The sequence below is a fragment of the Alosa pseudoharengus genome, unplaced genomic scaffold (genome assembly GCF_046254945.1).
Source record: "Alosa pseudoharengus isolate Yale_2024_CS ecotype anadromous, Long Island Sound unplaced genomic scaffold, YU_APseudo_1.1 YU_APseudo_1.1_scf_9, whole genome shotgun sequence".
NCBI lineage: Eukaryota > Metazoa > Chordata > Actinopteri > Clupeiformes > Clupeidae > Alosa > Alosa pseudoharengus.
Genome location: NW_027468881.1, coordinates 9,332,504 through 9,355,560, shown reverse-complemented (window position 1 = coordinate 9,355,560; position 23,057 = coordinate 9,332,504). Strand labels below are relative to the sequence as shown.

The following is a 23,057-nucleotide window of genomic DNA, read 5'->3' as shown; positions in this document are numbered from 1 at the left end:
GGTAGGGCCTAGATGACGTGAAAAACGCGAGAGTCGCCGAAAAGCATCCCTGCATCCCTGGCCCCTAAAAAACTCTTCGGATCTGCACGATTCATATAAGTCGCCCAAAGCAACGTGAAGGAGACACCGAAAAGCGTGTTGTTTGTATCCCTGTAATATCAACTGAAGCAAAAAGGCGAAAATGTTGTTTGTTGGCTGTCAACCACGGAACTCTACACAGTTTACTTCTACGTCATTGCTATCGACTCCGACTCACTCAGGTCCTGTTAGCACGTATATATTTTTTAATTAGGCAAGATGAAGTTAAAACATGTAGACACAAATATTAAGCAAAAAATGTAAACTCATATATTGAGGTGGTGATGAAAAATTTACTACCAAGTCAAATTGCATTTATTACCTTTTACTACCTTTCAGGGCCTTAATTTTGGTAGATTCTATTTACTACCTTTTACTACCGCGCGGACACACTGATGTATACTGTTACCATAATCTGAACATCGACACGTCTGCCAAGCACCGTTTCTTTGATCAGGGCAACAGCATCATGATGCCATTCCTTCCCCACCTGCACAGACAAACAAAAGCATACAGAACCATAGCTTGGTTACGTGACTTTGGTTAAATGTTAAATAATATAAATGATTATGTCATCATGATGTGACAGGACATTATCCAGACACAAGATGGGTTTCCATTTAGCTCATTTGCATATTAAGCAAATTTACGAATTTGGCTAAAGAAATGCACATTTGCATGCATTTCCATCCACTGTAATGAGTGAATTAAAAATAAACATTCTCCTAATCAAGGGAAGAGTTCTGAACAACCGTGGGACAAAAACCTAAGCTCACCAGGACAACATTTACAGAAACACGTAGGTAGTAATGCAACAAATGCGAATAAACTGTATCCATTTACAGTCACTTTACTTTATCACTTTAACCGCATTATACCTGTGAGAATTAAGAGTTAATCCACCTGCCTCTAGCAATTCAAATTTTCATGCATATTAGAAGATTGTATGCAAATTTCACTCATTTCCAGTCATGATTTCTTATTCAAATGGTCCAAAAGCGCATCAACAACTTGAATGGAATCCCAGCTACAGATTTGTCACGAGCACACACAAGCACGCAACCCACCGGCTTGCCCCTATGGAGGCGAAGAGGCAGACACAGCTGGGGCACATCATCACACACCACCATGGGGTACACGTGACATGCCGGAATGTTCTCCACCTGACCCTGATCCACATACTGCACCTGTGAAGCACATAGTGAGGGTGAGACAATGACAATATATGGTCATACCACATCACACTGCTCCCTGGGCACCAGATCAAGGTGTGTGTGGGCTTCTAGTGTGTGTGTGCTCCTAGTTTGAGCTCACTGCTCCTAGAGTGTGTGTGTGTGTGTGTGTACGTGTACATTACCCCTAGTTGGGTTAAATGGAGAGGACCATTTTCCTTCATGACTATTAAAGTAACTTAAATTAACTTTAACTTAACAGAGATGTCCATGTCATGCTTATTACAATACTGTTTGGAAAATGACCACTAGTGTCATCCATCGGATTTAAGACGACAAAGCATGGGATACATGGCATACAGGCTTTGTATTATAGGCTAGGCTTTGTATTAGGTTTAAGACGGATTTCCACCTTGTCTTTTTCCTCATCACACATGCACACAAGAGGGTGCAGGATCTGTCCCATCACACCTTCTTACTGTTAATAATATGTATTACCAAACTATTATATCCTACCATGCATCTCTCCATACATCACAGGCTGTTACAGTAGCCTGTAGGTTCATTATATTTCATTAATCATTTTAGCCTAATATAGCATAATATTGCACAGCCAAATCAGCCTTGACTTCTTATACATTTGTGATTGGTGTTTGTGAGAGTTCTTCTTAAAGGTACACTGTGTGAGAATTTCTCCCATCTAGCAGTTCAACTTGGTATCATGGTTTTGTGTAAATATACACGGCACTTCAGAAATAGCCAACTGGTGTGTTATCTGCACACATTTTGAGCTATCTGCGTGTATGTCCACGCCGCGTAAACATACACGCCACTTATCGACTCACTTCCGCGTGTATGTTAATGGCAAGTATATGGCGCCCTCTAGGGTTAGGGTTATGGTTAGGTTATGGCGTTGATAAACATGCCAAAATGCTATTATGCGTTAGATACACTAGTGGCCATTGACGTGTCATACATACGCAGTTCATGATATCAGTCTGAGCAGTTAGGTCTAAGCTAATGTTACCAAAGTGCTAATGTTATTCAACGATCGCGTAATGACTTTGCTAGCTATTATACATTATGTTATTTGTCGGGTTATTTTTTTTCTTTACATGCAGACGCCAAAGACGGAGCTGTATTTCGCTTATGTACGTTGCTGGCCCCGGTTGTTTTAAAATGGCGCACGTACAAGGAGAGTCGACCCCAGTTATGTTTAAGCCAATAGATATGCTTCGAATTGGTGGTGGTGGTAATTAAACATGAATGAGGCCACATTTATGAATGAGAAATGTTGATTTTGTTAACAAACAACTGAAAACGTTACACAGTGTACCTTTAAGCAGTAGCCTGTAGCTGAACCACTGAAGTTTTTGATGGTCAGCAAGATGACCTGAGACAATATTGGGTAAAATTTTAAGACAGGTAAGAAATGTGAAGGATATGTACGTGTTTGTGTGTGCACGCACACGTGAATGTGTTTGAGGATGGGAGAGAGAGCGAGAGAGGGAGAATCCAGAGGGCCAGGTTGCTTATTTTGATGTTTAAACCCAGAAGCTTTAAATTGCAATACCCAGTTTAATGTACGCTTAAGATACTGACCACATTGGAAAAAAGGGCTCTTATTTGTATTTTTGACATGAGCATCTGTTCTTGTTAAAATAAGGAAACAGTATCATGGCTACTCAATGATATGGATGCAATCATGTTACTTATTAAAATTGGCAATTTGCGGGTCGGGTCCGGTTTGGGTTAATGTTCAACGCATATTTTGGCGGGTCAAGTGGGGTGGACTGGATATCCCAATGGGTCGGAGGGTGCGGGTCATAAAAACCCCTGACATGTGCATCACTACCGCAAGTCTCTTCTCATCGTCTTGGGTCACACATACCTTGACCTGCCCTCCGATAAGCTCCACTACTAGACCTCGGTGCCACAGCATGTCGGTGCCCTTGATGATGCAGCCTTTGACGCTGCGCCAGTTGTGATGATTCAGCACTGGTGTAGCTTTAATGTGCTGCTGCAGACGCTTCTTCAGACGCTCAAACTCATCCTCTACAAACACAAGAAAACAATAGTGTAGTACTTGAACGTTCTTGCATAGTGAAGTATGCAGCAAAGAAGTGACAATGGCAGACATCCTGGAAAACACACAGTTTTTATGTATTACCAAATTTGTATTACTATTTCTATCTACTTTTTATCTATTACCGAACACACAGCCAATGCATCTGCTTGTGAGGTCACATAAAAGGACTCATCTATTACAAATGGTGCATTCAGAGCACCTCGGAATGACAAGGACCGCCCCCATGGCTACTTTGTTTTTCCGACAGCAAGTGTTCATGTGCTTTGCCATCTGAATGTGTGACAAACACGGATGCCACAACAAAGGTTAAAACATACACTCACTAATCCTAAACAAACAACTGTATTTGCTTAAAATATAGTATAAGACGCTCGTGAAAGAAAGATATGCAGCTTTCAAGTGATAAAAAGGGCAAATTCACATTCACACACACAGTTCACATTAAAACTGTTGGACATGAAAGGCCACATGGACTACAATCGAACTACAACGTGACAACAAAAGTGATGACGAGCCCCTAACTGGGCAACTCTGTTAGCAAAATCTAGCCCCAGTTTCCGACCTCTGACTCACACATTAAGTGACGTGAATGAGGCGGAATGATGATGTTTTCACTCGGAGAAATGTTTTTCCGACGCCCATGAACGCTAGGTAACACACACAAACACACAAACCTGCTTGTGAGGTCATGCCGTAGATGACCCCATCGTCCCCAACTGCGGTGATGCTCATGCGTGTGTGGCCGAGGTGCACTGGAGGTTCCGGTGGTGGGTAGGCATCGGTGCTCGGGGGTATTTCACAGGTGAGATCATCTGCACTGGTGTTCATCTCCTCTGGGAGTGGCACTGGCTCGTCACTGGTCACCTCCAATGCTGGGAGACCTTCAACCAGCTTGGGCTCCAAGACCTCTCCGAAATGTATCTCCCTTTGGAATTCACACACTTACATACTTCATTAAGGCAGATTAAGTAAGTGCACAACTTCTGTAATTCCAAACTATAGTAGCACATTTTGATGATTCCAACAACAGACAGAATTTCCCCAGTAGCACTGGGAACAGTTGTAGGTATCTACTGTAAATATGAATATCTACACATCTTCTTGTTAATAATCACTGCAAGGCAAGCTTACATTAGACATCAATCCAGGGTTATGAAGCCATATATCTGTTGAATTTGCAATTTAAAAGATCACCCCTTACCACAAATATACATAGCCTACACACCAGTGGCGATTGCTGCTCTTTGGAACAGGGGAAGCTCTGATAAAAATGGTAAATTATTAAATTAATATTATTAATAAGTAATAAGGGGCTATATTGTTCTTTTTAGGGCAACAATTATCCCAAAACCAAGAATAGGCCAAACAGTAGGCTATAGAGTTGGCATGGCAGACATGGCATAATGTAGCCTACACCCGTATATAGCGCGCTACCTAACTTAGCCTAAATACACAACTGAAACAAAGGCAAGTCACAAACTCTGTAACTCCACATTAGGGTTTTATTTACAGTATGCTATTTACAAAGACAAATAGAAACCGACTGTATTGCTCCTAAATTTTGAGAATTTGAGCTGCAACTTGCCTTGCCTCTCGAGTCGACTTCACCTGCCAACACTAACGTTAACGCATCCCTTGAACTTGAACCACTTCCTGTCAGATTGCACATAGGCTGTCAATCAAAAAGAGTCCAGCCTCTATGACGGTTCCTCCAATCATCATACAGAAGCTCGGCGTCCGGGCCATCCCACTGTACCATTAGGCTTGTTTGAGATCGACTGATTCTGACTTTGTCTGGCCTTCTACGTCAATGTGATCATTAGAAGCTAGCCGGGAGGAGCTACAACAGAGGGCAGCTCATCCCGGACAGACAGGCTACAGTCTGCCTGACATGACTCGCGGGAGATATCGCGGAATTTTGTTTGCAATAAATACAGCAGAGCTTTCATTCTTACTCATTAAAATGAGCATGATGACTGACATAAATAAATTCTTATGATGTAGTTTAAAAAAACCACTGTTGTCATACAGTTAACAGGCCTGCATTGTAGCACATAAATTCAATATCAAGTGTTTTCCCTATATGTGTGTCTATCTATTTAGCCAACAGCAAAAAATAACAGAAGGAAGGAAGCAGCATGAGACACCTGTCAAAATCGTCATGAGGAGATTCCTCCCAAATGGCCCTATCACGTCTTTGAACTGACGTCATGAGGGCGTGTTTCAGCTCGTGCAGATCGTGGAAGGCAACTGCAAGAACTGTCTGCAGGCTAAGACTCCCGCGATATGTTAAGGTCATGTGACATGGTGACACGGTGGTACTGTAAGTCCCTCCCCGGCTGGCAGAAGCCGGACAGGAATTCTAACCAGTAAGCATTGCGTTCATCCCAGTATGCATTGTGTTCAACCCAGCATGCATCACTTAAAGTCAGATCTGCACAGATCTGCATAAAGACGAACAAGCCTCACTCCCAGAGACGCCGGGCTTCCCTGGAAATTACGATTTTGTGGCGCTTGTCCAATAAACGTGTAGCTTTTCTGCACTGAGATCAACCCACTCTGTAGTGCCATTGAAAGTCCAGTTAATCCGAGCGTCTGAGTTTTTTGCATGGTTTTTTGATGGATCATGTCGTCACAGCAATGTATTACGGGTGCGAAATCACGATAAATGACCGTGACAAAAATAAAACCTTATTGCTGAACAAACTAGCCATGAAGATGAACATGTTTTCAGCATGTTCTAGTTGGAATAGTCTAGAAGCTAGAATAGGCTAGAAGCTAATGTAATAGTGTTATTTGATGCGTGATATTTTAGGAGGCTGAGCTTCCCCTGTAGTCTTAGAGCAATCACCTCTGATACACACACACAGACAAACAGACATATGCACATTATGCACATACACAGATCTGGATTTCCTCTTCGGCAGTGCTAGACCTTCGCTGATAAGGTAGTCAGCCACGCTGACATTCTGCCCGGCCCGGTTGGAGCAGAACAGAGACACTCCTATTGGCTCTGCAGGAGGAGGCTCCTGAACACACACATAAAAGCACAGATATTTATTACTGGCCAGTGATGATGGAGCAAACACTTTCTTTTCAGACTGGACTTTACAGAACACATACACACCTTGATTGTCATCACTGCCGTGGCTCCAGTCAGATAATAAGAAATGAGGTCACAAGATGTCGCTGTCCACTTAGGTCCCCCCGCTGGCCTGAAAAAGCGATGACAGGGTTGCGAGACAAGCATGAAGTAGTCATTTTAAGGAGCTTGCACACTGCTCCAACAAACACCAACAAACTTCAACATTCTAAAGTTGGCAGCTGTTAGAAATTGTCTTTAGAATGTTCATAAAACCAATTGCCAGTCCACACTGTGGTGTCTCCATCCAACAAACGCCAACAAACACAGACATCCGGCCCACACTGACCCAACTGTTGGTGTTTGTTTAAAGGTATCCAATGTAGTTTAGGGTTTTTTTGTGCTGTTGGGCCATCCTTGCAGTTGTGAGTGGTATTTACAACCATTGTGTATAATACATAGGGGTGAATCTTATCCATGTATTTGCATGCGTCCTCTTTCCTCGGTTCTTGCTCCTCCAGCTCGTCCCCCGGAAATTGTTCAAAGGTCAACGTCAGAGGATGTCTTATTTGTATATTGCTACCAGAGGAGGTGAGAACGAAGAGAGGAGAAAGGGCAAAGGTGCATCCTACGCGGAAGTGATTTCAGTCGAAATTGTGCAGAGATAAATTCCGAAGAGCCATGTTGATTGACAAGGTAATATTACATGATTTGATACAAATAGTCGGCCATTGCACAATTGCCACAAAGATTCTCCATGACATTGGTAAGCAAGTTGCCAGGCTGGTTCTCCGTAGTCTGCTAGGCTACGAGCCACGAGTTCATTTACCATCAAAATGACTTCAAAGCTGTTATATTAAGGTAAAAGCCTTTTGGACTCTTGACTGCTTCACTGCTTGGCCTCTGTGGCAGTGCATGTTGTACCGTAAAGAAGGGTCTGTACGGATCTCAGGTACAGGCTGTCACCAGCCAATTGTGCATTACTGTTGCATCTTGCATCTGCATCTCTTGGTTGTTGATCCGCCACTCTGGAAAATCCCCTACCTATACACCACAGGGAATTTAACACCTTTCCTGCGCATGCCTGAAATTAAAAAGGTGTCCTTACCTTATTCCGCTGAGACAACACTCAATAAGAAAGGAGCCAATCATGTGAGTAGGGAGGGGCCTGAGGTTGTCTACGGGCACGTTGACACAGTTCCCGAAATCACAACGCAAAACCTACACACATAGACAAAGGTCAGAACCAGGGATTTGGAGGGTTATATTCATCCAGTTAGCATCCACCATCTTTACAATGGTGTCCCTCAAGTGGTCACTTCCGGTCACATTACAAACAATCACTGATTAACACAAACACATGTTATCTATGTGGATTGGTGGATGAGATGCAACTTCAAGGGTTCCCACTCTCAGTCAAATGTAAAATTCCATGACTTTTCCTAGCCTTTTTTCTAACAAAAATCCTGAATTTCCATGACCATTTGGAAAATGAATAAATGGGCATGCGTTAAAGTATTTTCGCAAGTAAATTTTAAACTGTTACAACAAAATTCCCTGATATTCCTTGACTTTGCCCCAAACATTATATAATTCCCTGACTTTTCTGTAAAATTCCATGATATTCCAGAAATTCCATGACCCGTGGGAACCCTGAACTTCCTGCTAGGAGGATCAGCGAATTCAGATGTACGACAACTTGTGGCCATTGGTAACTTGGCAACTAATTACTGCCAAACTGGCTCATTTGTAAAAATGAGGGCGGACGTGAGCACATATTGGGCACCATTCTTAAAGATGAGAATACTTTTGGCTGAAAAAGCTAGCCTAGCATCGGCCACTGAAGCGAAAGGGGCCGAAACTTCCTCCCGCTCTCCTGTTCTATATAATACGTCCACAGTCAGAAAACACAAACACACAAAATTCATCCACCCACCCAGCACTAGAAAGAATACAAGTTTAAGGTCACCTCTAACATATTGCTGGAGATGATGGCAGACACTTCTCCTCTCTCCCAGACGGCGTTGATGAGGGCTGCACAAGCCATCCCCACCTCCCAGTCTATACTCGTCTGTGCTGACCTGCCAAACTCTTGCTGGAGCTGGTCCTGCAGCCTAACGAGTGCACAACAGAAATCACACTTGGGCTATACGAGTGCTTTAGCACTGAACCTTTAGGCAGGGATCACATTAGCCAGCAGCAAGCGGCAGGTTTCCTATTGTTCTCTATGGTTCGGCAGCGGAACAGTGGGAACGCTGGCGTAACGCTAGCGTTGGACAAACTGAGCGTTGAACTTGGTTCAACTTTCAAAGCGCAACGTGAGTGTATTCAAATGACAAACCGTTTGTGTTGCTTAGGAACAAGATAAAACTTATTATGGTCTGAGTTTTGCGTTATGTTTGCCGCTGCCGCTGGCTAATGTGATCCCCGTCTTACACTGGTATTGACGACAGGTTAGTGCAACATGAGTGTTAAAAGAGCTTTGTTGAACTCTTTGAGTTGTCTTGAACGCAGCCACACAACACTCTTTCATTGATTTGCACTGTATTTAATACAGCGGCTATGCTGTGGTACAATGTGGTACACTCGGCACGTTTCCAAGTAGCCAATAAATGGTTTTGAATCAGTTTATTGGGAATAAACCGAATATGCGTGTGTCTTGTAAACACCTTATTTTGATTGAGATAAACCGAAAAAGGCCATATTTGGTTTACTAATAAACCGTTTGCACACCCTAGCATATGCCTGTTTTAAACGGAATATTGGGTCATGAAAACACCTTAAACACAATATGTCCCCAGAACGAAGAGTGTTGTAGGCCTGCGCATGCTCAATTCGCACAGAATTAGGATAAAATGAACCTTATGTCTTGCAATCATGCAAAAGTCATGGAGTTCATTGACAGGAGAAAATGTCGTAATAGTGACGTTTTTAAAAAGATTTGTTAAAAACTTAATGAGGCTGGCTATTGATGTATGCCTGAACCAGACGTTGTATTATGCAGCCAAAAGAGGGAATTCCACCAGCGGATTTATGTCATGACGTTGGGAGCCTATTTGTAGGCTACGTCGCTGACTTATTCGGAATAATGTCGACTGCTATGTAAACAGGAATATGCTTAAAATCTGACATTCTACTTGCTTGTACACAGGTTAAACAGAATATTGACATAAACGGGATTTGGACAATAAACTAATTCAAAACAGTTTATTCCTGGCATGAAAACGTGCTGAATGTGGTAAGAGAACCAGACCATGCATGCTAACTTCAATAGATATCTGCACAACACAGAGAGCTAATGCCATCCTTACACCAGAAGACTGAAAGGATTTGGAAAAGATTTTTGAAAGACTACAGTCTCAGACCCTCTCACATCTAAAGACAGTTTTTACGACTAGGTAACGGAAGCCAGCTAGTTTAGCTGTGGGTGTGGAACGTTAAACGGTAAACCTTACTCCCCGACGCCTCAAGAGTGCTGCTGGCATGCAAGCTAGTAGCCTGGGCTTTTAGCTCAACTGTCAGCACGCTCGCCTCCCAATCCGAGGTGCTGCAGTTCGCAGGTTCGAGTCCGGGCGTGTGTAGGGCTGAATTGCGCAGGTTCAACACAACGCAGGTTACATTGGTGTAGGGATGACAATTTAACCTCACGGTTATAGTGACCAAAATTATCACGGTTTTCAGTATTATCACAGTGTTTTTAAAAGTGTGTTCAATATGTTCAGAAAGCACTGATAGGCCTATACAAGCTGAAATAGTTTCAAAATGTGTCCTGTTCACTTTTTTTTCATGTTTAATTGGCTATATGCTTATGGCTTAACTTACCCTACCATAACTTGGAGTTTGTTATTTCTGTTATTTGGATCCAATGAGTGAGACCAAAGTAAGCGTTTGAAATAATACTTTAGGGTACTGAATTCTCCTCCTGATAACGTGAGTGGAATGGATTTAATGTGGACGCGTAAAAAGACGCAGAGTGGCTACATGATACAGTGCACATTTTACGGTGAACATGTTCCACCTTTTAAAATCTAGTGTAGCCTAATCCGAATCGTAGTTAAAACCATCAATTAGACACCAGAATCAGTAGGGTACCAGTTTTGTTTCATTGTACCAGGCCTACTGTATGTCAAAAGCAGGCTCGGATGAAGCTGGGAAGGATTAAAGAAGCCCTATGCAGGTCTGGTTATTCCTTCGTTGTTTCTGGGTTTTCGCCTGATTTGGGCTCGCATTATTCACGACATAGCTCCCCCTGCAGCTTCGGTAGCAAGTGACTGCTACGCTAAACCCCCAATAGCTAGCGAGCTAGCATCAATAAACCAAGCTAAACACATAGGGCTCACAATAAAACGGTCGAGCAAAAATCACATTACAAAAACGAAGTTCACCCAAAGGTAGGCTACTTACAATTTCAACAGCAACAAAGCCAAGTCGGAGTCCGTTTTGCAGTCTTCTTAGAAACTACAATCTGACTAAATCTGACTACATTTTCAAGTATTTCCGCCGAGTTACATCCAGATGTGTTCCGACCGTGACCAGAAAGTTGCATATTCGGTTTTTCCGCGGAGAAGCACTAGGGGGAGACGAAGCACCCACCAAACGACCCAAAAAGTGTTGTAGAACCATCAGAACGACTCTCAACCTGCATAATTAATAACACACGGTTTCCACACCGCGGTAATGAACCGTGATAATTATGATATTTGAAAAGAAAACGGTAATTGTTATCGTCAACATTTTTATCGCGCTTTACCATTATACAGGTAATCGTTACATCCCTACATTGGTGTCGTGACCCGGATCAGGAGTGCGGTTTAGGGGGGTGCTGCAGTTTGCAGGTTCATGTGCAGGGCTAAATCGCAAAGGTTCAACACAACACAGGTTACATAGGGATCTTGCAGGGTCACTGTTTACAAAACTGCAGCAAGATTACTTTAAATTATTTCCCATCATGCACTAGAAGTCAAACGATACCTTACTCATATCAAAGTCATATTTTCGTGTTTCTGCAACATTGTTTCATGTGTGACCCTAACCGATATAGAGTTGTTCTGTCACGTGAAATAGCCGACTAATAATTTATAAGAAACAAAATAACAAATAACCATATAGGCTACAGCTGTTGCCTATTTTACCCCTTCCTGTTTGGTGTTAGCGCTTTTAGAGATCATTATTGAGCTCTAAAAGACTAAAAGACTTGAGATATTGTCGTAACGCCAAGACTAGAAACCTTACACTAAACAATCTAGTTGACAGGATCGTGCCGCGACTCCAGTAAAACTCCCATGATTTCATTCTGATAGCCGTCGACTGTGAAATCGCTTGAAAATTGTATGGTGTAAGGACGGTATTAAGTGTTTTTGACATTACGTCAGTTGTTTTTCACATTGTCTTGTTATTTCTAGGTCATTTGAGGATGTTTTAAACAAAAGGATGAAGGACAAGCTGTTGATGATGTTGGTCTTGTGAAATTTCCACTCACGTACCTCTTCAGCTGTCGGTTGTATTGGGAGAGCTGGACGTAGATGTTGGCAGGTGATGTCACATGAGTGACTTTCACTTCGATATCCTTTTGACTGGCCGGGATAATGATTGAGGGACTCAGCTGAATGCCACCTGCCATCTCCATGGCGCTGGGCTCGGCCTCCACTCTCTCCAGGGGAGGGTCCCACACAGACACCTCCGGGGCAACGGGGCGCGTGTTCTTAGGCCTGCATCAATGCCAATACAGCACTGGGATCAGCGATTCCATTGTATATGCGTGGCACCTATACAACATTTTATTTACCTAGGCAAGTATCTATTTTTGTATTCACTCATTCATTCATTTGTATCTATCTGTCTACATACATGCCTGTGCTCTGGTAATAAGTATGTGCATGCAATTGTGTGACACACAGCCTTAACTTAGATATTTGAATCAGTGATAGAGCCAATTGCCCTTTATGGCAGTGAGGTGTGGGGTCCACTTGCAAATCAAGAATTACATAAATGGGACAAACATCCAATTGAGATTCTGCATGTTGAGTTGCAAAAACATTCTTAAAGTCGACCGACACACTACAAACAATGCATGCAGAGCTGAATTAGGCCAATCCACTCTATATTAAAATAAAAAAAAAGAATAATTAAATTCTGGAAACACCTAAAACTCAGTGACCAACACTCATTCCATCATAAAGCCTTGCGTGACCAAGAGTTAAAGGAGAAGTTCGGGTGTGAACAAAGTTTTCCGGGCGCCGCCATCTTGAAATCTCGAGTGTCACGGGAAGTTGATTGACGAGAAACTACATCTAATACGTGAATACTCAATAGTAATGTTGACAGAAGACGTGCTGTACACGTGAAGAAGTGACTGGTACATGTGCATATAGCCTACGGACTGCAGCTTCAGCTGACATAATGGAGGATAAGACGAAGACAGGATGGTTCAGCTGTAGTTTCGCTCTCTCATCAATCAACTTCCCGTGACACGCGAGATTTCAAGGAAAACTTTGTGAAGGTACTGTCTGTAAAAATCGTCTTGTAAACAATCAAATACAAAAAAAACATGGCTCCCAAGTAATAAGCGCCTATGCCAGCAGTGCAGAGACAGTGTTGTCGAGACAGAGCTACACTTTCTGACCGGGTGCAAATCATTTCAGTCAGTTTGTGATCTCTACTTTCCAAAACTTGAGAAACACCCTGGACAGCAGTCTCATAGCTGCACAATACGTTTTCACCTGCCACCAGCTGAGGGACAGTGAGTGATACACACACACACACACACACACACAAACACACACACGTGTGAGAGCGTGCTGAAGAACTCACATACAACCACATCCACATGCAGGTAGTCACCATACTGCTTCCAATGAACTCTCAACAATGCTATTCAATGCACCGATGTAAAACTAAGTACTATTGTTCACAAATCTCAGTGAAGTAGTATATTTATACAAATGTCTATATCAGTTTAAAGTATGTGTATATGTTTTGTCTCTGTAGTTGTTATGTCTTACCTTTAACATGTACCAATTGCTTTGGCAATACAAGTTTTCATTTGTCATGCCAATAAAGCAACTTTTGAATGTGAATTTGAGTGAGTGAGTGAGTGAGTGAGTAGATGTTCACCTCCTGGCCAATCCTTCAGTAATGAGAATGCCTGCAATGCTGCGAGATTCCCTCTTGTCATCCCCCTCGAACAGACAGACTGGCAGAGGCCCATAGCAGGACATAAACTCTACATTGACAAACACACAGAATGCATTTTAATAAAAGATCAGGTCACATTATCCTTTGGCAAGGCAGGTAGTTATGCTACCCTGGATTTTGGGTGTCAAAACACAAGGTCATAAAACTCCAAAACCACAGAACTTATACATCTAAGGAGCCTGTAACATTCTGTTAGATAAATATGAATTTTGAGTTCAAGCAACATACAACTTAAATCTACTACTAACCCAGCATTACACAGGGCATGTGTCCATGTCAGCAATTCCTGAGCATCATGAAAAATACACTCACTCTTTGTCAAAACAGTGACCAGTCTCTTTTCAGCCAAGTCTCGGAACCTATTAATACTTGGAGTACGCCAATAATCTCCATCGCACTCCATATCTGCCAGACAACACCATATTGCCTGAGAGAGAGAGAGAGAGAGAAAGAAATAATTGAGAATATAATTGCAGTGTTTCCTCTATCAGAATCAGGGCAGACGCATAATGTAGTTGCAATTGCTTTTTAAATAATCTTGCCGACATATCCTCCCCTGCTGGCTGACGCTCACATTGCAGTTTAACAATAAGTAGCCTAAAACTAATCAGAGGTTATTATGGCCCATCCAGTTTCACTCGTGTGTTGCTAGGTTACGGGGACGCTGGCGAGACACGCCGCTCTGTCTGGCATCATGTTTTTGTTTGTTTTTATGTAATGTTCGTAATTTTATGTAATGTCATGTTCATTTTTTGTATTGATTTGTCTAGTTAAATGTATTCTCTCTTCATTTATGTTAGTTTCGATAGTTGTCGTGTTATTCTTAGTCCCTTTTACTGCTTCCAAGTCGTCTGATGTCGTTGGCGTTGGTCCATTGGGAGCTTGCTATGGTTAGAACTAGCTTTTGCCCTGGACTGACATCCTTCATCCATCCATCCGTGAGCAGTGCTGCACTTCACTGTCTGGTCGAGGAGATTTATCGGGACAGCTGGACCTGGGCCTACTCTGCAAGGGATCTGCCACGACCGCCGAGCTGCTGCTGACCTGCGAGCTGCCATCTGCCTTGCCTGGAGTCTGGATTGAGCAGACTAGCCTACTGCTAACGCTCGAAACTACCTTTGACGTTGGGGAGCTCTGCAGTCTCTCAGAGCATCAGGCTGTCGCTGTCGGGGGTCCACCGAGTTGCTGATCTGCGGGATCGCCCATGACTTCAGACGGTTAGCTTCTATGCTTCCATTGATCTCTAGACTGCAGTCTACAAGTAGGCCTACTAACATCACTTAGAGAAGGCCCATGTTAACGTTGGATCCTCCGGGTTGGTCTGAAGACGCAGCTGTGCGCCATGTCATTGCCATTGGACTGAGTTGGACTAAGTTAAAATGGACTTTTCTTTATTTTAATTTCTTATTTATTTATTTTATTACTTGTTCATTTTTGTTTGTTGTCTGTCTTGTATGTCTACCGTTAGGTGTCGGGTACGCTGGCGATACGCTGCTCCATCAGGCATCTTTTAAATTTGTTTGTTTGTCTTGATGTCGCGGGAACGCTGGCGACTAGGCCGCTCCGTCCGGCATCTTTTTGTTGTGTCTTGTTTGTGGAGCGCTTTGTGTTACACTCTGTGCATGTTAAATGAGCTATAAAAATAAAATTGACTTGACTTGGCTTCACATATTATATATTGTATTGATGTAGCCTATTTAAAACTTTAACTTTCTTCTCAGTGTTTCGTCTTCATTTAGCGGCTGCTTCAGAATTAGGGGAGGCGCACAATATTGTCCGGACGCATAGTAGGCCCTCCGCTGGCTGCAGAAAATGGCCTGCTGCCACTGTTAAAATAAATCTAGCGGAAACACTATAATTGGCACATTTCATCATTTCATCAGTCGCACAGCTACATGTCATATGTTATTCTGGTTTGCACTGTGTTGGCACTACGCATGTCTGTGCTTACAGCTGAGACACATCTCCAGGGATGTTGCTGACCACTTGTGGTTTAGATTCTGTTATCAACGTCACGTTCATTAGAACTTCCATTGTCCGGGTCGTATCAAAACACATTAGCGTTTACGCTACAAAAGATATTTGATCAAATCTCAGACCATCTTGGCAAGTCGTTTGAGTGATAGGATCACAGTGAGTCTTGGTGATTGTTTACCCTTGCATTGAGAACTGACCACTTGTGATCAGATCACCCAAGACGCATATTAAAAAAGAAATGTGAACAGTGTCTTTTTTTTTGTTTACAATGCAAGTGACACGATTCCTCACCATGGCTGGCAGGGACAGAAACTCATCTTTGATGACTCTTAGATCGCTCACGGCCACCACCCTTTTGATCCCAACATCCACAAGCTGCACCTCTGCCATTCGCATCCCATGGAAACCTGCAACATCAGCATATGCAAATGAAGATCATCAGGCAGTGTAATAATCATGCAGACATTTCCCCGGATTTAATCAAAGGGATGCCAATTCAGAATGGCAGCAAAGAAGTTCCTCAGCTTCCTCCATTCGTGTCTATTATTGTTGCCAGTCAAAACCATACAATAAATATATAATTTTATAAAATCTATACAACCTTGGAATTATCTTTAGCTGGAGTAGCTTGCTAGGACCAGGCTGCTGGCTACAGAACACAACCGCAGAGTATAAACCAAGCAAAGATCAAGTTTGATGTGAAAGGAACAAGGGGCCATATTCTCCCATTTGCGCACATTTGACGGGCATTCTCCCATCAGCACTTGTCACACCCACAATGCAAGGTGTCTCTATGAAATGGCAGACACCAATCAAGATGGTCGAGTTATGCTACTTTGACGAGAAATGCTACCATAGCGCAAATCAATAGCATTTTTGATGAATTTGGTGCAGTTCTGCAAGCTGAAATGCTTCTACCAGCCACCACTATCCAATGGTACATGACAGCACTACAGAAAATGTATTTCAAAACGGAGAGGTGAAATAAGCAAACCTGAATATGTCCGTTTTTTGTTTTGTCCTTAGCTTAGCGATTTCAATTGACAAATGTGAAATGTAAAATATTTGTGTTGAGGTTGCACAAATATACAGTAAGTGTACTTCTAACAGTGGATTGAGAGTTTTCTTTTCCACTGCTGTTGCAAGGTAGCACAACTCAGCAAGTAGCCCAGTTCGACATAACGGCGGCTTTCTGAAAAAGGTGTGATTCATTCCAGATAAAACCAGACTGAGACATAACCCCTACATCTGCTATATATATGTGATAATGTGTTAAGGTCTAGACCTCATTGTAATTACCTAACTCCGCCCACGTCAGCTGGTGTTAGTTGAACAGCTGATTTATCTTACTTTTCTGAACTCCTTGCTTGTAATAGATTTTGCCCTGATGAAGGCCTAGCCAAGGCCGAAACATGTTGGCAATTTTAGCATGATGATTAAGCCTACCTATTAAAGCTTTTTTAACCTTTTTTTGAAGAGTGCCTTGGCCTATCCATACTTATACATATATTTTTTCTACCAAAGAGCACCTTCACATTTACTTTAAATTACCAAGAGTATTACGCCGCAGCCCTCCAAACTCATCCCATTGTTCTGTGCATTCCTGTTGCATTGGAGGAGCTCCACTCTTTAGTGCAGAACGTTACAAGTTTTCACCTTACTACGAGCGACTAGACGAACACTGAGCATGGCGACGACATTTGCGTACTCCGAAGATGAAGGAAAACGGATTATTACCAGTGCTTCTTTACTTGAGGAGGAAGCTCAACGACGACCTGATGAAATTTAAAGAACAACTGAAACAGGAAAAACTTCGTAAATTTAAACGCGATCAAAAGGATTTCAAAGACAATAAAGTTTATTTATGGCAGAGATTTAGAGCTCCACTTGACCAAGGGCCGCATAGAAGAGGCGCACGCACGGTATCCTTTAACTTCACCAGCGAGGAAGAGGACCAGGATGGACCTACACCAGGCCGATGGGAGAGTCTTCGGGAAACGGTCAACCCCTCAGCAATGGGGGGAAAAACAAACAACAGAGAAAAAACGGAAGAAAACAAGGACGAGAAGGGGACGTAAGAAATCCGCCACACAATTACCCCACACGGATGCAGAAACGGACATGGTGATCAACCTATCAGGTACCTCCCTTTCTGATACACAAATTAAAGTACTCTCGAAAGGCTTAAAGTTTTCCCCTACTAGCTCCTCCACTGACTTTGATATTAAGATTGACCTATTTAGGTTTTATAGAAGCATACACCTTAAGGCTTGGTATAAACTTAATCAGGCACGGCCACCCACATCTGACATATCTAAGTCGCTTACTCCTTTTAAACCAAAATCACAATTCTGCCCTAGAGTGCAGAATGCTACTTTGGAGACATTTGAGAAGAAGGTCAACTACGAGATTGGAAAAATTATAACAAAGAGAAACGCACAATGTCAACCTTATCTGACAAGGGACGAAGGAGAGGCGCTTAAAGAGCTAACGGAAAATGATAACATCATAATTAAAAGGGCGGATAAAGGAGGAGCGGTAGTTGTATGGGGTTATGAGCAATATATTGAAGAGGCCCATAGACAGTTGGAAGATACAACTTTCTATGTCCCTCTAAAGAGCAATCCAATAGAAACACTAGTAAAGGAGCTTCAACAAATACTCACTACGGCCAGGGATGAAGACCTTATATCTACGCAAGAACTGGAGTTTCTATTTAAACCCCATCCTCGAATGGCATCCTTTTACCTCTTACCAAAGGTACACAAGAACATGACAAACCCACCTGGGAGACCAGTGATCTCGGGAAATGACACTCTTATGGAACCTATTTCCAAATATGTGGACTTTTTCATTAAACCGCTTCTTCCATCTCTTCCAGCGTATATACAGGACACAACGGATGTACTTTGCAAAATTAGGGACCATAACTTCATCGGTCCTGATGCGCTTCTGGTGACTATGGATGTGGAGGCCCTGTACACAAACATTGATCACAACCAAGGCCTTATAGCCCTAAGACACTTCCTTGACAAACGCCCACACCCACACAGCCCGCCCACTGATTTTTTGGTGGAGCTAACTGAATGGACATTAAATAACAATGTGTTTTTATTTCAGGATAAACTTTTTAAGCAAATCAAAGGCTGCGCAATGGGGGCGTGCTTTAGCCCATCGTATGCGGGTTTGTTCATGGGGAAATGGGAAGAAGACGTCATATTTAACGATTGCAATGTCTTTAGGGATAAGATCATATGGTGGGCTAGATTTATTGACGATGTAATCTTGTGGTGAAGTGGTACAAAAAATGAATTATTGGCGTTTCATCGATACTTAAATGCAGCGAATTCCAATATTAAACTATCCCTGGATTTTGATAAAGATAAAATACATTTCCTTGATCTTGAGATTTATAAGGATATCCAGGGGTATCTACACTCGACAATATTTAGGAAGATGGCACATAAAAACACGTTGCTACATGCGAAAAGTTTCCATCCACCTACACTAATTAGGAACATTCCGTCGGACAATTTCAGAGACTACGTCGGATCTGCGATAATGCACAAGATTTTGACAGGAAGAGTGTAGAGATGTATAATCGCTTCAGACAAAGGGGCTACTCCTCTAAAGTTCTAGATACAGCCCTGGGCGAGGGCGAGCTCGATCGAAACTGTCTGCTCCTTATGAGGCCTACTTCAGCTAAAAATGATAGGGTTTTCTTCTCGACGCGCTACAGCACAGACGCGTATTCCATACGCAATGTAATTAAAAATAATTGGAATCTCCTAAAATGTGATGACTCGTTGAATAATATCTTTGAGGAGCCCCCTATTTTCTCCTTCAGAAGGGCACCTTCATTGGGTGATAGACTGGTGCGCAGTTACTTGCCAGCTAAGGAGAAATCCACTTGGTTACCCCAAGTGCCTAACGGTACATTTAAATGTGGCCATTGTAAAATCTGTCATTTGGTATCTAAGTCTAAAGGGTTCACCCACCCAGTAACACTACACACATTTGTTACTAACCATTTTATAAATTGTAAGAGCACATTTGTCGTCTATATTTTACAATGTTCTCTATGCGACGCTTTCTATGTGGGGCGCACAAAAAGACGGCTACAGGACCGCTTAGCTGAGCACAGATATGCCGCAAAAACAGGAAATTGTGACTATGCAATGACAAAACACTTCAAAGAAACGCATATAGACAAAACCATTGTATTTACTGCCATAGGAATTGATCATGTGCCTTTTACGTCTAGGAGAGGGGATAGACAAAAAATATTAAACCAAAAAGAAAGTCGTTGGATATACAAACTGAATGCTATGACAGCCCCGGGATTGAATGACTCTATTGAAATGTTGGCTTTCTTGTAGACTTGATTGTTTATTTGTTTTTATTACATTGCTATGTTGATGAATTGATAATGACACCACCTAGTGTCTGCTATGTATATGTGATAATGTGTTAAGGTCTAGACCTCATTGTAATTACCTAACTCCGCCCACGTCAGCTGGTGTTAGTTGAACAGCTGATTTATCTTACTTGTCTGAACACCTTGCTTGTAATAGATTTTGCCCTGATGAAGGCCTAGCCAAGGCCGAAACATGTTGGCAATTTTTTAAAATCTAGCTGCTAAACATATTTTTACTATCAACCAACATGGGAAATCTATATTTTTGTGTTACACTTTCAGTATTTTATTGAAATAGTAAGGCATTTCGTTGAATAAACCCATCCAAAAAGCCATAGCAAAATCTGAAGCTAAGTGATCAGAGGGTAATGTATTGATTTCAATTATTACTATTATCCTTCTTGCAGTGCACAACTGACTGTTCTATGTGCATGAACTGTTGAGGGACTTTTATTTTTATTATATATTTATATATTTATATATATATATATATATAATATATATATATATATCTCCGTACACAACAAGCAACAATTCCAGGAACTCCAGGAAGCAATCTCTGTGTGGGAAAACTGTAGTTTTAAATTCAGTATTTAATTTATGCGTTATTTTTTAACACTAATTTCACAATTACATGCAATTTAAGACAATGCTGGTCTCTTGAGAAACGATAAAATAATAAAAAGTTAGAATGACACACATACCTGTGATAAGAGCTCTGTGCCACTCATTGTTGTCATGGGGTGCCACACAGGCCTGCTCCAGCATAGGGCAGTGTAGCTGTAGGCCCTCTTTGTGCGCCCCATAAAACGCTTGCAGCTTAGACGCAAGGAGGGGGAACTCCATGTTTTCAGTCTGAAGATATGTACACACAAGAGGGGTCACTTCATGCACATTTAATTAGACATCCGTGCTAGAAACCACTTCACTTAAAATTTACCACCATCCTTCTTCCGCCACAATATATACAATAAACAATTATATTTCATTAAAGTGCTTTACATTACACACTAATATTTGTTGATATCACTGTGTGTAGCTGTGGTTGTCAAAACAGTTCCATCTTCAATAAACCCTCCTGCGTTTTATTCACACAACTATTTGCCTTATTACGCCACACCCATTTTAGAAATGTATTTTTTTTCGCTTTAATCTTTCTCAATCTTCCGGTCGGCTAGATCCGGCTAATTAGCTTTATTGGGATAACACGGCAGAAGAGGATGGATAGGCTAACTTTGGTAGAAACAAAAAATGTCATCAGGAGGTCAGATGGCAATATTGTATTTCGCTACCCAAGGTTATTCACCTCTACGGAGTGGGTAGATGACATGTGACGTGACAAACGCCGACAGGAGCCAAAAGAGGAAGTGTGCATCAGAAATCGTCCCCTTATAATCTACGTTCTAGTACTACTTCTAGTTCTACGTTCCAGTGTTTCCTATACATTGACTCATTTGTGGCGGCCCACCACAATATCAACATTGACCATCACACAATGATTTTCCAGGTTGTACTAAAAATTGTGCTTAAATCTAGTTAGCATTATAACCATGCTGCGCTAATTTGTTAAAAACTGTTGCATTCAAGTTAATTCTGCAAACCTGCCACCACAAATAGAATTCAATTCTGTGGGAAACACTGGTAGTTCTGAGATATTGAGCTTCAAAGTCTTAGAATTCCATAGAGTTATACTGATAAGCGGAATAAACCTCTTTAAAAATTACAGAAACATCTCACCTCACCTTCTTAATGTGTCACAGAATAAGAATATGTAAATAACTCAACTTTGACAAAAATGTCAAATAGAATCTTATAATTGTAAGGGGACGAAATGTCTTATGTTACTAAAATCCACCCCGGCGACTGAGTGTCAGCGCGCTGGACTCTCACCATTTGGATGAAAAAGTCAGAGGGTGTACTGATGTGAGAAACGATGGCGCAGAACTCCGACTTCGGTTTCGGGAGAACTGGTGGGTAGTACTGAAGAGGCTTACAGCAGGAGGCACCAGCAGTCACAGGACAATGGAACCTACACATACCAGTCATACACATATTATATAACCAGGGTTCCTACACATTTTCCATTTCAAAATTCCATACTTTTTCCATACTCAAATTTTCAAACTTCTCGGTACATTTTTCTGTCCATATTCTAGACATTGTCAATAGAGCGTTCTACTAGCATTGTGAAGAGCTGTATAATAATGTTTATTATTAACTTGGTAGGCCTTGGATACTTTTTTTGGGGGGAAGTGCTGTGTTGGAAGGTGCACTCACATTTTTAGTTCACTGTAGATACAAGCATAGCCTACATATGTTGGAGACTAGTGCACTGCTGGCAGAGCCAGAGGCCTCAGAAATCACCATAAACAATATTATTTTTTTTCAATAACAGTTTATCAGATAATGCAGTATCCATGTCTTGGTATCTTTTTCTACCAGTGTTTTAGTCAAAAATAGCAGAGCTACGCAAACATACCAGTGCACAATGGTGTAGGGCACTTGCATAGAACAGGGGTTCTCGATTTGGTTTTGGTACCAGGGTCCCCTTGTGGGAGAGATTTTTTTTCTGAGGACCCCCATTCAATTGTATCTTGATGATGTGGACTGACAGTTAAGCTACACAACAGTAGGAATGGTTCATTATGACCTGAGTGAAGTGATTAGTACTGTAGATGCAATAGTCTGGAAACACAAATATTTCTCCATACCCTTGTTTCTTTTTTCCATACTTATCCAGACCTGGAAATTACTAAAATCAAATTCCATACTTTTCCAGGTTTTCCATACTGTGTAGGAACCCTGTATAACAGTTTATCCTAACTGTATGCGAGCGCTCGACTGCAGTGTAGCACTGCCTGCTCTCTGTCCACACTGAATCTGTCAAACATGCTGTTCTATCGTGTCATTTCTAATTTTTCTTTCAAAATAGCAAAACAATGCAAGTGAAAATAGAAAAGGAGCTTCTGATAAAAGTTCTGCTCAAACGTTGCGTCCAATTAGGACATTTCAATTGAAACAATGTCATCAAACTGATTTTGTTACTGA

General features: G+C 41.8%; 1 protein-coding gene across 1 annotated transcript in view; it reads right to left on the bottom strand.

Moving 5' to 3' along the window:
- The window catches only part of rnf17 (ring finger protein 17), a 58,795-nt gene that overhangs the window by 13,963 nt on the left and 21,775 nt on the right, over nucleotides 1-23,057 (bottom strand). The window contains exons 16-29 of the mRNA XM_076276801.1: nucleotides 21,900-22,038; nucleotides 20,714-20,864; nucleotides 15,884-15,999; nucleotides 14,732-14,805; nucleotides 11,905-12,129; nucleotides 11,193-11,270; nucleotides 8,391-8,535; nucleotides 7,530-7,642; nucleotides 6,467-6,554; nucleotides 6,241-6,365; nucleotides 4,014-4,264; nucleotides 3,142-3,305; nucleotides 1,146-1,265; nucleotides 488-568 (exon numbers count right to left, since the gene is read on the bottom strand). Of these exons, the coding sequence (XP_076132916.1) occupies nucleotides 488-568; nucleotides 1,146-1,265; nucleotides 3,142-3,305; nucleotides 4,014-4,264; nucleotides 6,241-6,365; nucleotides 6,467-6,554; nucleotides 7,530-7,642; nucleotides 8,391-8,535; nucleotides 11,193-11,270; nucleotides 11,905-12,129; nucleotides 14,732-14,805; nucleotides 15,884-15,999; nucleotides 20,714-20,864; nucleotides 21,900-22,038 (1,870 nt within the window). The remainder of the gene's footprint in view (nucleotides 1-487; nucleotides 569-1,145; nucleotides 1,266-3,141; nucleotides 3,306-4,013; nucleotides 4,265-6,240; nucleotides 6,366-6,466; nucleotides 6,555-7,529; nucleotides 7,643-8,390; nucleotides 8,536-11,192; nucleotides 11,271-11,904; nucleotides 12,130-14,731; nucleotides 14,806-15,883; nucleotides 16,000-20,713; nucleotides 20,865-21,899; nucleotides 22,039-23,057) is intronic.